Source organism: Solanum dulcamara, chromosome 2, assembly GCF_947179165.1.
Source record: "Solanum dulcamara chromosome 2, daSolDulc1.2, whole genome shotgun sequence".
Classification (NCBI taxonomy): Eukaryota; Viridiplantae; Streptophyta; class Magnoliopsida; order Solanales; family Solanaceae; genus Solanum; species Solanum dulcamara.
This window is the reverse complement of record NC_077238.1, coordinates 19046217-19062037: the sequence shown is the minus strand read 5'-3', so window position 1 is coordinate 19062037 and position 15821 is coordinate 19046217. Positions and strand designations below refer to the sequence as shown.

Sequence of the window (15821 nt, the reverse complement as noted above, 5' to 3'; positions counted from 1 at the left end):
GGGAGAAGTAGAAAAATAAAAGCAAAAGAATTAAAAAGGAACTAAATAACTAAAGTTACACGAAAATTGGATATTTTCTCTAATTAGTTAAGGTGTATTTTATGTAAGGAGACATTTAGTTCTAAATAATTTACTTCTATTGGGCATATGCATGTACTTTTCCCTTATTTGTATTGGACCCGTCTTTTTTAGCCCGAACAAATTATTTGAATTTTTTATTGGGCAAACAACAAAACTTTTACTAGTTTAGGATCTAATTACCTGCCTTTTTGTGAGTATTATCATGGGACAATTTCAAATATATACAATAAACTAATTAGTTTACAATAAATATAGTCATGTTTTATTTACATTACTTATACATGAGTTATACACTGAATATACATTATGATACACTCAAAAACTGAATATAATTTGACTATAAATGAAATATACACTGACTATATATGTATAAAAAGCAAATGACCATTTTTTTGGTATTGCCAAATGGTCATGTGGCATAATTATCTTTTTTATCATTCGTGTCAGATTTCAGTCCATATATACATATATGTGGCACGTCCAACTACATGTATCTCCAATACATGAAATCAAAATTAGGTGTAATTTGTTCAGATACATTGTATTATCTAGTGTGATTCGCATGTATCTGAGATACACTGACTCTCACTCGCATCCCTTCTATCTCTCTCGCCTCTCTCCTCTCTCACTCGCATCTCTTCTTATGTATTTGTAGTTCAGAATATATTTGGAATGCTTCTAGTATCACATATACATGTATCTAATGTGATTCACATGTATCTGGGATGCACTGACTAGTGTGATTCGCATGTATCTAGAATACGCTAACTCTCTCACTTGCTTCCTTCATATCTCTCTCCTCTCTCGCTCGCCTCTGTCCCTATGTATTTGTATTTTAGAGTGTATCTGAAGTAAAAGTACATATATCTAGGTGTATTTGACTTGAAATCTGTATGAAATTATTAGTTAATGAGACAATATGCCATTATTTTAAACTATAGAGAGAATCGGTACATATGATAGAAATATTTTTGTTAGATAGTTTTTTCTTCTTTATTTTAGCTCAATAAATAGAAAACAACCCAATGAGGCTAATTTAACAACAACAATTTTTTTAATGTACAATACACGTGCAATAAAATTAGTAAATACACACACACATACCTCGCTCCACTGGCTAGATATCTCATTTTTCTAACTAAGAAAGCAGCAGATCTTATTTTCCTACAAATAGGCTTTCTTCTCATTCCCTCCCCATTTTTCTTATATAGTCTGTATTTCAAGTAGTCAATATGCCAGTGCCTATTTATTCTTTTGCCCTTCCTTCTCTTGTGTCGGGCGGTGTGTGATCGATTGGGAAGCTCCTTCCTCTTTTTGCCTGGAAAAGGGTCAGTCTCAAAGCAAATAAAAGCGGTTGATTTGATGCTCTCCATAAATAGCCAAAATAACCGCGGATGCAAAGTTAGAACTACCCAGCTTCCATCCCCTATCTCACCCTTTTTTCCTATGTCGACGTTGTCATTTGGTCACTAACAGTCTAATTAGTCATAGTTTCCTTCTTTGGAGGGTTGGTTTGCCTTCTTATTCATCTTGAGATTGGCCAGATGGCCTTTTACTTTGTTTACTCGGAGTTCTTTCTGTGTAGTCTGGTTTGCTTCTTTGCCTCGCGGATTTCTAGTTAAGTGAATTTTTTGTATCTATCAATAAAATGAATGTTAAAATTCTCTCACCAACCAAGCTATCCCAGTCTGATTTGGCTAAACAAAGGACTTGGTGATTAGTAGCTGGTTCAACAAGAGCAATTTGATCTTATTGGCTTGCTTATTCAACTTGTTTGAGTAAACCCTTCTTCACTTTGTCCCTCTTCCCTTTCATCCATTATCGTTAGCACAATAGGCTGCTCGATTTTCTATTTCGGCTCTTCTTTCCCTTTATCCCATGCTTGGGTAAATTCTTTTAACCCTAGTCAATAGACTGTCGTTCCTTGGCGATTGGATCCGTGAGTTCAATCAAATCGGATATGGTATTGTATTTAATAGAAAGGCAGTTTTTAGGTGTGATCTATATGTCTGCTTTTTATAGTCAAGATGTGCCTGTGGGATGAGACTTTAGGGCTTTAGGGAGAGTCTCTCTTCCTTTCTCTGATTCAAATGCGGGATCGGTAGTAGAGGTCAACATTTTTTCCATTACGGAAACCTATGCTACGGAATAAATCTAGTCATCATCTGATTTAGCTCTTTTAATATGTACATGGCTTAAGGAAGCGAATGACTCAAGTTCAAGTAGTTCGGCTAAGCTGGAAAGAGAGATAAAAAGAGTAAATCAATCTCCTGCTTCCTGAATGCCTTGACTTACTAAAGATTGGAATGAACCATGAAATTGATAAGGAATGAGATTCAGTATCTACTCTAGATATGATCTTTCCCATAAAGCTAGGCATGAAAAATCCATATTCTAGGGAAAGTCAGAAGACTAGCTATAACGAAAGACTCTATTCCATATACCAAATCCAAGAGCCAAGCTAACTCAATAAAGGAAGAAACCCTACCAACGCTAGAAAAAGCAAAAAGTTTTCCTGTTGAATGAGGCTATCTCTTCTATTGCTCCTTCCAAGTGAGCCTCTTTCATAAGAATTCCTCCCATGAAAATGAGACAGAAATAAATGCAAGACTTCGAAAGCTTGCAAGGCTTGAAGCTCAGAAATGGATAATCTGAGATCCGTTGAATTCAGACCATAAAGCGTAAAAGTCTTTTTCCTCCCACTTGAATAGAAGAATGAAGGGAGGAAGTCAATTGCCCCTTCTCCAGCTAACCAATAAGGAAATCCTTACACAAGCCCAAAAAAAAACATGAATTCGATCTTCATCCCTTACCACGATTCTCTAAAAAAAAAGGAGATGAATCTACCTAAGTAATAAAGCGGGGCTTAGTGTGAGTCACTTCACTCAGAAAAGAACAAAGAAAGGGTAATCAATTATTTAAGCTGTCAATAATTTCTTTAAATTAGCAATTTGACTGCGAAAAAGCATACTAAGGTCCGCCCAAGGTTATCTTCTTCCTGATTCAATCAATAGCAGTTTCTTCTTTTCTTGCTAACAAGGCAAGGCCATTCGATGCATCTGATTCAATTCCTGGTGCGCCCTCTCTTTCACAACCTAGAAGTACACATCGATGAGCTATATATATATATATATATATATATATATATATATCATTTGCATAATTATGCTTACATTTATTAAAATTTGTTTAATATAAAGACAATTGAAATAGTAAGAAATACATGTTCTTTTCTTCTTCTTTTTTTGATTCCCATATGGACCAAATATTCTGGAGTCGAAAGTCACGAAGGAAGAATGGTTGACGTTCAATTCCAAGAAGCTTCGACCAATTGTCCTCCACTTGCACTAATAATTACACTAAACTTTCTCTTCTATTTTTTCTTAATATTTATTTTATGTCTTCTACTAAGCGTTCAACATATATGTCAATCAATACAGGTTGTCCATACGCGTATCCATCAAATAAAAACTATCCACATTTTCTGCTTTATTCACCTAGTATTTATTTTTACTTATTTATTATATTAAAAATATATATGTATTTTTATTCTTTATTTGTCATTTTTAGTGTATAGAGTGAATTATTTTTTTCTCATGTTTTATCCTTAATATTAATTATTTATTTTTAAAATTATTTTCAAAATTAAATATTAATTAATATGAGTATTATAATAAAATATTCATATCAAACATTATTTTTAAAGACGTGCTACATGAATAAAGTATTTTCTTAATCTCCATTATTTCACATATCCTTTAACGCTCTTTTTACTTGTTGGCTATGTATTTTACTTTCTTCTTAAGATAATATTAATGAAGTGCTTATTTGCATTATTTATGTTTACTATTCTTTCTAGTTCATATTTAGTGAATTGTTAGAATCTTTTTTATAGTCTAAAATAAATGAATTGTTTAAAGTCCAAGAGAATTGTTGAGTCTTTTTTTATGTTTTATTTTTCATTTAATAAGGGTTTTTAACTACTTAATATTTTTTAGGAGAATAGTTTGGAAATAATAAAAAGGGTAATAGTGAATGTTGTGATATAAAGATGATTAAGAAGGTTAGCAGGTAAATGAGAAGTCAGTTAGAAGGAGGGGTATATTAGTTATTTTTCAATTAGCAGTTAAAACTAACTAACTAACAATTAGTTAGAATAAAAAAATTTGTTTTACAAGCTAATCACTGCTATGTATATAGCAGTGAGCTAGTGTAATTGGTTAAGAAAAAATTTAGTTCAATACAATGAAATAACATTACTGTTGTTACCCTTTCTCTCTTTCTTCTTCTTCTTTCTTCTTTCTTCTTTCTTCTTCTTCTTCTGTTCACTCAAACGTGCAGATCTCACACTTACCTTCATTGTATCAGAGCCATCATCATAGTTATCACTGTGAGAAGTTGTTCCTTGTTTTGAGTCAAAGAATCGAAACTTGATTCATAGATTCATCTACTTTTTAAGACAGATCAAAGCTCCATCGAAGCTAAAATCTGCACTCAACAGTTAATTCCGCAACAAAATTTCAAAGGATTTTTGAAGAAATGGCAGGTGACACAGCAGCAGTAGATTCATCTCAAAATTTCAATCAAAACCACAATAATGCTCAACGAGCTAGTATACCTTTCACTTCGAGTAGCAATTCCATACAAGGGCAAGGTATTGACTATAATCATCCTCTATTTCTTAGCCCTACGGATGTAAGTGGAATTAGCATTATTTCATTTCAGCTAAATGGTGTGGACAACTACACCTTATGGAATCGATCAATCAAACTAGCTCTGTTAGGAAGGAATAAGTTAGGGTTGGGTGATGGAACATGCAGAAAGGAAATATATAGTGAAGAACTGTGGTATCAATGAGAAAGGGTGAATGCAATTGTCTTGTCATGGTTAATCAATTCAGTTTCAAAGAGCTTACTTAGTGGAATTGCATTTGCTTCAAGTGCCTTGAATGTGTGGACTGATCTGCAAGAGAGGTTTGATAGAGTAGATGGATCAAGGACCTATGTTTACACAAAGATATTGCCACTTTACAGCAGGGTACTGCTTCTGTTTCTGTATATTATACAAGGCTAAAAGCCTTGTGGGATGAGTTTAAAGTGTTAGTGCCTTTGCTCTGCTGTAACTATGAGAAATCCAGAGGATTTGTAGCTCACATAAATAGACAAAAACTATATCAGTTTTTAATAGGACTAAATGATTCATATCATCAAGCTAGGAGTCAGATTCTCATGATAGATCCACTCCCAATTATCAATCAGGCATATGTTATAATAGTAGAAGATGAGAGCCAAAGGTCTATTGTTACAGGGATCAGTAATTTGGGATTAAATTCCTCTATATTAGAATCTGCTCCTAGATACTCTAAAGTTGGTAGTAGTCCAGGTGTTAGTCAGAGGTTCAAGAAAAATACACTTTTAATTTGTGATTTTTATAAATGTAGAGGTCATATCAAAGAGTTTTGTTACAAGGTTTTAGGATATCCACCTGACTTCAAGTTCAAGAGAAAGGTACAAAATGCAAACACTGCCTATGTTGATACTATTGGCTTATCTGGTCAATCTCAGCAACCAGTTCAAGCTCATTTTTTTATGGTTTGAACACCAATGTAAATGATAAATCAGTATGGGGAAGGAATATCACAGCCCAGCATAACACTAATGAAGCTCCAGGTAAGGTTCCTATATCCAATAAGACTCTAAGTCAAGCTGAGAAAGATGTCAAACAATTACTTCAGGGATGTACTTTCACAAAAGATCAGTATGAACATATTCTTAAAATGATGAGTCAAAAAGGAGCTACTATATCTGATTGCAATAAGGCAAATGCTGCAGGTAAAGACTTATTTGCCACTGAAAATAGTGATGTATGAATTGTAATACATGTGCAACAAACCATATGATCTCTAATTTGGATATGCTAAAAAAGAACTCTGTATTAAAGCTTGATATTCCTAAGGATGTATTCTTACCAAATGGTGGTACTACACAAGTGACTCATATTGGCTTATGTAGTCTGTCAACTAGAAGTGTCATTACTAATGTATTTCATATACCAGACTTCAAGTATAATCTAATGTTTGTCAGCAAAATAACAAAGAAATTAGGATGCTCAGTCTCCTTCTTCCTTGACTTTTGTGTTTTTCAAGAGCTTTACACTGGGAAGGTAAAGAAAGCTGGTAAGAAGAAGGAGGACTATATCTACTATGGACAAAAGTAACTTAAAGCAATGCTAGTAATACTTGGAGGCTGCATATATTGTTGATACAGTCTAGTCAAAAGTTAAGGAACCAGACATGGAGTTATGGCATCAAAGACTTGGACATGCCTCTTCAGCAGTACTTGATAAGATGTTTATTGTGAATAAAACCACTATGTGCAAGGTATCTAAGTGTTTAGTTTGTCCATTTGCAAAGCAAACCAGACCTGTTTTTCCTTCTAGCAGCATTAAAAGTAGTAGATGCTTTGACTTGATACATATTGATCTTTGGGGACCCTATAATACAGCTACTTTTGATGACAATAAGTACTTTCTTACAATAGTTGATGATTTTTCAAGAATGACCTGGTTATTTTTACTTAAACAAAAGTCAAATATTTTTGTGTCTCTTCAAATGTTCTTGCAGTATGCTAAAAATCAGTTTGGCAAAGTGGTAAAGGTTCTCAGGTCTGATAATGGTACAAAATTTGTTAACTTTGTATGTGATAATATGTTTAAAGAATTGGGTATTATTCATCAAAGATCTTGTCCTTACACTCCTCAGCAAAATGGTGTTGCTGAAAGAAAGCATAGACATCTGCTAGAAGTAATAAGAGCTTTGAGGTTTCAAGCTAAAATACCTATAAAGTTTTGGGGTCATTGTGTCCTAGCTGCAGCCTATCTCATTAACAGACTTTCTAGTAGTGTGATTGAGTTTCAAACTCCCTATGAAAGGCTATATGGCATCAAACCAGGGTTATCTCGTTTGTGGACACTTGAATGTCTGTCCTTTGCAAAGAATTTCACTGAACATGATAAATTCATGCCCAGATCAAGGTCAGCAGTTTCACATGGGATATTCTGAGGTGCATAAAGGCTATATTTTATTTGATTTGCTCAACAGATCTTTTTTTATCAGTAGAGATATTATCTTTAGGGAGGATATCTTTCTATTTGTCAAGAATGCTGGTTCTGATCCACAGCAGTTGTTTGTAGACAATCTGCAAGGTCCAGGTGTGACTAGTCAAGATTTACCTCATATGGCTCATATAGTATTAAACAATACTGATCAAGCTGCCATATTAGAGAGGGAAGATACAAGTTTTGATACAGGTTGTGATCAAGCCAATGTAGAGCAAACTGAGGTACAGGTACCTGCTGATGCTAATGGCTCTGAGGTATCAAATATTACAGAAGCTCAAAATGTCACTAGAAGATCTGTAAGATCTAAACAGCCTCCTCTATGGCTGAAAGATTTTATTTCTTTCAATATAACCAATGATGTTCAATATCTCTTGTCTAACTATGTGAGCTATTCTCATCTCTCTCCCACCTATTAGTGATATATTGCTGCTACTTCAACTATAACAGAACCTACCAGTTATGCAGAAGCCATCAAGGATTCAAGATGGGTTGAGGCTATTCAAGCAGAGATCCAAACTTTAGAAAGTAATCAGACCTGGGAGATCACTACCTTACCTGCCGGGAAGAAGCCAATTGGTTGCAGATGGATTTATAAAGTTCAATACAAATCCATAGGTGAAGTAGAAAGGTTTAAGGCTAGATTAGTTGCAAAAGGCTATAGTCAGCAAGAAGGTATTGATTATAAAGAAATTTTTTCTCCAGTTGTGAAGATGGTTACAGTGAGGTCTATCCTATCTCTTGTAGCCTCCAGACAGTGGCATATTCATCAAATGGATGTTTTCAATGCTTTTCTACGTGGAGATCTTGATGATGAAATCTATATGCATCTTCCTCAAGGATTTGTCAGTCAAGGAGAGAAGGTGTGCAGACTGACAAAGTCCCTATATGGACTTAAGCAAGTCCCAAGACAATGGAATCACAAACTTACTGAGGCTCTTATTTCTCGTAAGTTTAAATAAAGTCAGTATGATTACTCATTATTCATCAGCAAATCAGAAGAAGGAATTGTAATTGTACTTGTGTATGTAGATGACATATTGATTACTGGCAGCAGTTTGAAGTTTATAGAAGAAACAAAGAAGGCTTTATAAAAGGCATTCAAGATAAAAGACTTAGGAGAGCTCAAATATTTTCTAGGAATTGAATTTACAAGGTTCACAGAAAGAATACTAATGCATCAGAGGAAGTATGCTCTTGAACTTATAGCAGAGGTTGGAATGGTAGCAGCTAAGCCAGCAGGAACGCCCAAGGTAGTATGATGAACATGTGCACAAAAGGCAAGAAGAAGCAGATGATTCTTTGATAGATCAAGCATATCAAAAACTCATAGGCAAGCTCTTGTACCTCAATATGACAAGACCAGACATATACTTTAGTACTCAGACATTAAGTCAGTTTCTAAGTCAGCCAAAAAAGTCTCACATGTATGTTGTACTAAGAATGGTTAGATACTTAAAGAAGCAACCTGGACAAGGCATACTATTGTCCAGCTACTCAAATAATAAGGTACTACATTTTGTGATGCAGATTGGGCATCTTGCCCACTCACCAGAAAATCTGTCATAGGTTCCATAATTAAGATTGAAAAGTCCTTGATTTCATGGAAAGCCAAGAAGCAGACCATAGTATAAAAGAGTTCAGCTGAGGCTGAGTATAGAAGCACGGCCTCTACTGTGTCAGAGTTAGTGTGGCTGCTTGGAATATTGAAAGAAGTGGAGACTGAATTTGAGCTGCCAGTGCAAGTATATAGTGACAGCAAGGCTGCAATTCAAATTGCAGCAAATCCAGTCTATCACGAAAGAACAAAGCACATAGAAATAGATTGTCACTTTATTAGAGAAAGGTTACAACAATGTTTGATCAAAGTGAACTATCTACCGACTCAAGAACAACCTGCAGATATATTAACCAAAGGGTTGTCTAGAGTTCAGCATGAACACCTTCTATCCAATCTAGGAGTTTTGAATATCTTTGCACCTCCTAGCTTGAAGGGGAGCGTTGTGATATAAAGATGATTAAGAAGGTTAGCAGGTAAATGAGAAGTTAGTTAGAAAGAGGGGTATATTAGTTATTTGCCAATTAGCAGTTAAAACTAACTAACTAACAATTAGTTAGAATAACAAAATCTGTTTTAGAAGCTAATCACTGCTATATATATAGCAGTGAGCTAGTGTAATTGGTTAAGAAAAAATTCAGTTCAATACAATGAAATAACATTGTTGTTGTTACCCTTTCTCTCTTTCTTCTTCTTCTTTCTTCTTTCTTCTTTCTTCTTTCTTCTTTCTTCTTCTTCTTCTTCTTCTTATGTTCTCTCAAACGTACAGATCTCACACTTACCTTCAGTGAACCTTTAATTAATATCCTTAAATATTTTGAGGAATATGTTATACTCCAATAATTCACTTAATATGAACGTATATTTTTAAAGTTTAAATTTGAGTATTAAAACTTCAATAAGTTTAAGAAATGTTTCCTTAATCATAAGGATTGGAGAAATAATTGTATTTCTCAAAGTAAGTAATTACTCCCCCATTTCAATTTGTTCTCATATTTTGACTTGACTCGCAGTTTAAGAAAGTGTTGGTGGATATATAATAAATTACAATTGACTGATAAATATTATAAAAATGAATAAATAAATATTTGAGGTGTGAATATTTTATTTTTTTAAAATAGATTCAAACTCATTGCGGTATAATCTTCACAAATTTAATAATATAACTATTGACTTATCCCTTTCAAGATAGAACAATTTAATAACGTTGTGTGACTCAAACAACTCTAAATTAGTTAAAGATTTCAAAGGTCCACCAAAAGAACATCTCTCTTCAATATATAAAAGTACTCTTTTGTATATAATAAATAAATTGAAGAATATTTTTCTTTGTCTCAACTCTCTTTTTCTCTACACTAATCTCTCAAAATATAAATACAATATAATACTTCTCATATATTTCCTCTCCATTAAAAGGAAGATTACATCTTTTATATACCTCCTCCCTAACATAAACACGGACACAAAAATGTATAGTATCTGAAAATGGGTATTCTCTCCGATTCATTTCCATGTTCCACCTGTGATATAATGAACAAAGTCTCGCATTAAAAGATGATTTTAAAAAAAGAAATTATACATAATAGGGTGTAATATAGCTTTTGAAGAAAATTGTTCGGATTTAATTCAAAGTGACATTATCAAACCCAACTTTTGGCTGGCTAATTATGAAACAAACTTAAGAAATGACATCACGTAGGGTTGTTCAAATTTAATCAACATTTACTAATTAAGTATTTGAAATGTAATCGCTTTAATGAAAAAACGAAGGCGGCAAAAACACAAAGATAGACCGATTGTTAATTATTTTCTTAATTAATAACATCCTTAAATACTGGTAAAATTAGTATTAAAAAAACTAGTAGTTTAATTGTCGTTATCCATAGATTGGAGACGCACATAAAAAAAAGCATGTAGCTTTGGTGGCTATAAATATATTTTAATGCGATGCTTTAATGTCTATAAATATTTAGATGATGTGAAAAATACACAATAAATGTCTAGAAATATTTTTAATTTTTGACTTATAAATCAAAATTAAAATCATAAGTTAGAAACTTTCAACTTGTGATTTTTGATTTATTTTTTATCATTTTAATTTAAAATCAAATGTCTATAAGCATTTTTTTTAATTTATCCAAATATTCAAAAAATGCTTAAAACTATTTTAATTTAAAAATACATAAAATGCATCGCCTTTTAAAACACTAAATTTACAACACATTATGAATATCTTTGGATTGGACTTTGTGGATTCCAACAAAAATAAAACAAAACCATACAGTTGTGTAATTATACATACAAAAAAACTATGTGGAGTCGATATAATGCTACATATATATGAGCAACTTGTTGATTTTTTATTTATTTAAATGTCTATGATTACCATGAACTAAAAATAGAACAGATTAATAATAAATTGAACTTATTAATAAAATTTACAATTTGCAACTTGTTAAAATTTTAAATGATGAATTTTTATTTGAACAAGAATGTGGGGGCAGAATGGCAACTTGCAAAGAGAAAAAAAGAAATAAAAGACAACCAAGCCACAGCTCCCCTCAAGTCCAAGTCAAGACTTCTTTATATATTCCTTCCTCTTTCTAAACGCACCGTGCTTAACACATATTCTTTTGTATATTCCGCCGGCAATATGATATTCCGATCATGGATTTCAGCTTCTTCCTCCTCCGTCAACACCTCTGCTGACCACCCTATTCCACCACCAAAAGGGGTGTTTCCTGATGATGCAAGTAACTTCTCCGACTTACCCAGCAGTTCACCATCATTATTTTCTCAAGAAACCAATTCTCTTAGTAGCTTACAAAGCAATCTCTCCCTTTTAACTTTACCTTCAGTTCCTTCTCTCCAAAATCTCTCCCCTGGAACTTTAAACCTCGCAATCTCCGCTAGTGTTTTGAATTCTCTTAATCCACGAAATGCCCATGTCACTTTCCTTGCTATGCACAATAATCTCCTCTATGCAGCTTCCTCAAATGAAATCAACGTATTCGAACTCACAAATTTCACACTTATCGATACTTTCAATAACAAAGACCCATCTTCTGGTTCTGCAAAATCTATTACTTTTCTCGATGGTAAAATCTTCACTGCACATCAGGATTGTAAAATCCGGCTCTGGAAATTGACATCCATTAAACAGCATAAACTAATCGCAACTCTCCCAACGCTTGAGGATCGATTACGCCGATTCGTTTTCCCTAGTAACTATTCAAATGTGAGAAGACACAAGAAAAAAATGTGGATCGAACACCATGATGCAGTGTCTGGATTAGCTGTGAATGATAATTTAATGTGCTCTGTTTCGTGGGATAGGTGTTTGAAAATTTGGGGAGGTTCGAATTTAAGGTGTAAAGAATCGATAAGAGCTCATGACGATGCGATTAACGCTGTTGTTGTAGGGAAAGATGGAACAATTTTTACAGGTTCTGCTGATAAACGGATTCGGGTATGGGGGAAACCGTATGGAGAGAAAAAAGCGAAAATCGGGTTAATTGCGACGTTAGAGAAGCATAAATCGGCGGTAAATGCATTGGCGTTAAGCTCCGATGAGTCTGTTTTATTTTCCGGCGCCTGTGATCGGTCGATTTTGGTGTGGGAAAGAGAAGACAGTGCGAATTACATGGTGGTTACTGGTGCATTGAGAGGTCATACGAAAGCGATACTCTGTTTGATCAACGTCTCTGATTTGTTGTTCAGTGGATCGGCGGATCAGACGGTAAGGATTTGGACACGTGGGAATCAGGGACAGTTCTGTTGTTTAACGGTACTTGATGGACATCGGACACCGGTGAGGTCATTGGTAGCGACGCCAGTCGCGGTGGAAAGCGGTGGAGCTGATGGTGGTGTTAAGTTGTTTAGTGGAAGCTTTGATGGAGAAATTAAAGTGTGGCAAATTATGGTTTCTAATACAAGTGGAAGTCCTCTCATATCGTGATATTTGTATTTTATTTAGAATTTAAGAAAACAGATTTTACGTACTAACAAGTTAATTTCATTTTATTTTTTATAATTGTTTGAGATTTTATTTGGAATTTGGTGCTGTTATTTTATGCATTTTTTCCAACTTGACTACTTAGAAATGGTCAAGAAATTTACTATTGGGCAAATGTTCGAAGTCTGTTAAATCTTAAGTGTTTCTATATATATAGTCAATATTGTTTTATTTTCCTATTTATCCAAAGTTTGACCACTTTAATTTATCATCTGCGTACCATCAATTTTGATATAAATGTTTATCTGACAGGACATTTTAATCTTGCTTTAAAGGTTTGAATGCTTATTATTTTTTGGCTTCTAAACTTCTTTATATTAATGGATGAAGAATTATTTCTTAAATCTATGTAGTGAATTGTGTAGGTGGTGTGGTAGGAGATATTAAAGAAGTATTATTTAATCATATATTTGGTAGTATTTTTAATCTATATTAGTTATACATCATATTTAGTATTATTTTTATACATAGTAAATCATAACATTAACAATATATATGAGGTATTATTCATATTGTAATACACCATATTTTATATTATTCATATATTAATAAATTCTATTAGTTTAATACAACAAATCAAATAATCGATAAAAAATAATATTAGCATAATTAATCTCATCATTACTAAAATATCTTATTAAGTATTATTTTTATACATCGTAGCTATCAAACGAGCCCTAAGAGTTAGTCTTCTTTTAACTTGGATTTAACACATACTTATATATATAATAGTGTAAGGTATTTTTACACTTTCAAAGTATTTAACGTATAACCTTTTATGGACATTTATATATGTAAAATATTGTAGTTATTTTAAAGGTGATTTGATATGTAGATTTTTTCCTATTCAGTTTGCGTATAGTAATTAATTAAACTGTAGGACTAAAAGTGACTAAAACTAAACTTATTTCAACGTTAGAGAGCGGCTCCTGCATAATAAACTAGGTGAATTTGGAATGTTAGAAAATGGAAAGAAAAGAATAATTATTTTTTGGATAATTGATAATATAATGGCCATGTAAAAAGTGACAAATTATGTTGCAGTAATCGAGATTATAAGGTCAACGCTTAATCATGTGAGTAATCACGTGAAGATGAGTGATTACCTTCGTTTTTATAATCCTAATTACACTATTTTAAGCGTCATTGTACCTTTTAAACTAGAAATCAAGAACATAATGACAAAAATAACATTTCATAAACCCCAAATTAATTATCTGGCCTTTTCAAACTCTCTTGTCTTTTTACTTGGTAATTATCGCATTCTAATTAAGATTAATAAAATAATAGCAATTCTTTTACTGTTAGATTCCTAATTTTGTCAGCTGTATGTATAGAAAATATTAGTACTATATTGTCACCTTAAAAAGTCCAAAATCAGAATTTTTAACGACAATTCGTTGTTAGGAATAAGGCTTCACTTAATTCACACACAAATGTCTACCCATTTCAAGTTCCACTATCAAAATAAGGAATATTAAAGAATTAAACCAAACTAAAATAAAAAATAAAAAAGGGGAGAAATATGAAAGCTCTTTACAGCTCGAATATGAACTATTCATATTTGTTATCGCCACGGCTAATTAACAATAATTTTTCAGCTATGTAATAATCTGTCCCTAATTGGATAGGAAGAGGAAAATTTTTGTGCGTGTATATATATATATATATATAGAGAGAGAGAGAGAGAAGTATATTTTGTACTAGCTCATAATTAAAGAGTACTTGGAAAGAGAGTCTCCCTCGCGCGCCGTTTTTATCGCTTCGCTTGTTTAAGATTTTATTTTTTTTAATTTTTTATTCGGTGTTCAGTATCTAGATTAGAGTCCGACTATATTCGGATTCGAGTCGCACATGGCTCATTCGGGGAGAAGCGCTCCCTATCAATGACTTTTTCAAATCTAAGGCTCGAACCCAGGGCTAGCTCAAGGGGGAAGCCACTAAAGCAATGCTTTAGACCCCCCAAAATTGAAGGCCCCAAAATATTATTTTATATGTTCTAAAAGTATATGAATAAAAGACATTAGATTTTATATTGCTTTCTTAAAATGTGATAAATGTTACTGAAAATACTAATTTAAAGTTTATGTTGTTTTCATAATTTGTATAATTTATTTCACATTACAAGTTTTGAAAAAACTTATTTATTTTTTAAAATTTTGTATCTAATCAAATACTTTTACATGAATTAGCTAGAGAACAATAAACATTATGCCATATATAAAAAAATCTCTTCTTCTTTTTTTCTATTGGGGAAAGAAGAATGGGATGAGAATTACCAAGTGGAAATCGAACTCTCACAAAAAAAATGAAAGTTTAGATAATCAACCAACTAAACTATTAATATTTTTCAATAAAATTTCTTCTACAGTTGATTATACCATTTTTTTTACTTCAAAATACAAAAACAACATACCTAGTGAAATTCCACATGGGATTCATAGAGGGTAGAGTGCATACTTTAATAACCGTCAATATATGTTTCTTATACAAATATTTATTTCAATTTGAGATAATAGAGTGGATAATCAAGACACGTACAAAATGACCGCATACCCATTTTTTTCTTTTTAAATAGAGTAAAAATATATAAAATTTTATTAGATAAATTTAAGGCCTCGTATAAAATTTTGGCTTTAGGCCACGTATTTCTTTGAGTCGTCCTTGCTCGAATTCGAGACCTCTGGTTAAGGAAGGAGCAGTCTCATCCACTGCACCACATTCTTTGGTAATGGCTACGGCTTTTTTCTTTCTTTTCGGCCAATTGATCATTTGATTAAATATATTTTTTGGATCAAATTTATTTTCTAATTTTTGTTATTTATTTTTCTAAATTACGAACATGCATATCTGCACCTGTTGATACCCAAACCACTAGCTATAAATTCTGAGGCTTCACCAAAGTTTTAGAACACCGCTTTCGAAGACGTCTTCAGATTCAGGCTAATCGGGCTCTATTAACTTATATTTTTATTTATTGCATTTGATTTATTTCTATATTATATTTTTAATCCATTTAATTGTTATATCAATCAATTTAATTCACATGTC

At 32.7% G+C, this 15821-nt stretch overlaps 1 protein-coding gene across 1 annotated transcript; it reads left to right on the top strand.

Moving 5' to 3' along the window:
* The first annotated feature begins 11255 nt into the window (after positions 1-11255).
* Positions 11256-12951, top strand: LOC129880411 (protein JINGUBANG). The gene has a single exon (XM_055954437.1). The coding sequence runs from the start codon at positions 11409-11411 to the stop codon at positions 12711-12713; it is 1305 nt and encodes a 434-aa protein (XP_055810412.1). The 5' UTR covers positions 11256-11408; the 3' UTR covers positions 12714-12951.
* Positions 12952-15821: the final 2870 nt, after the last annotated feature.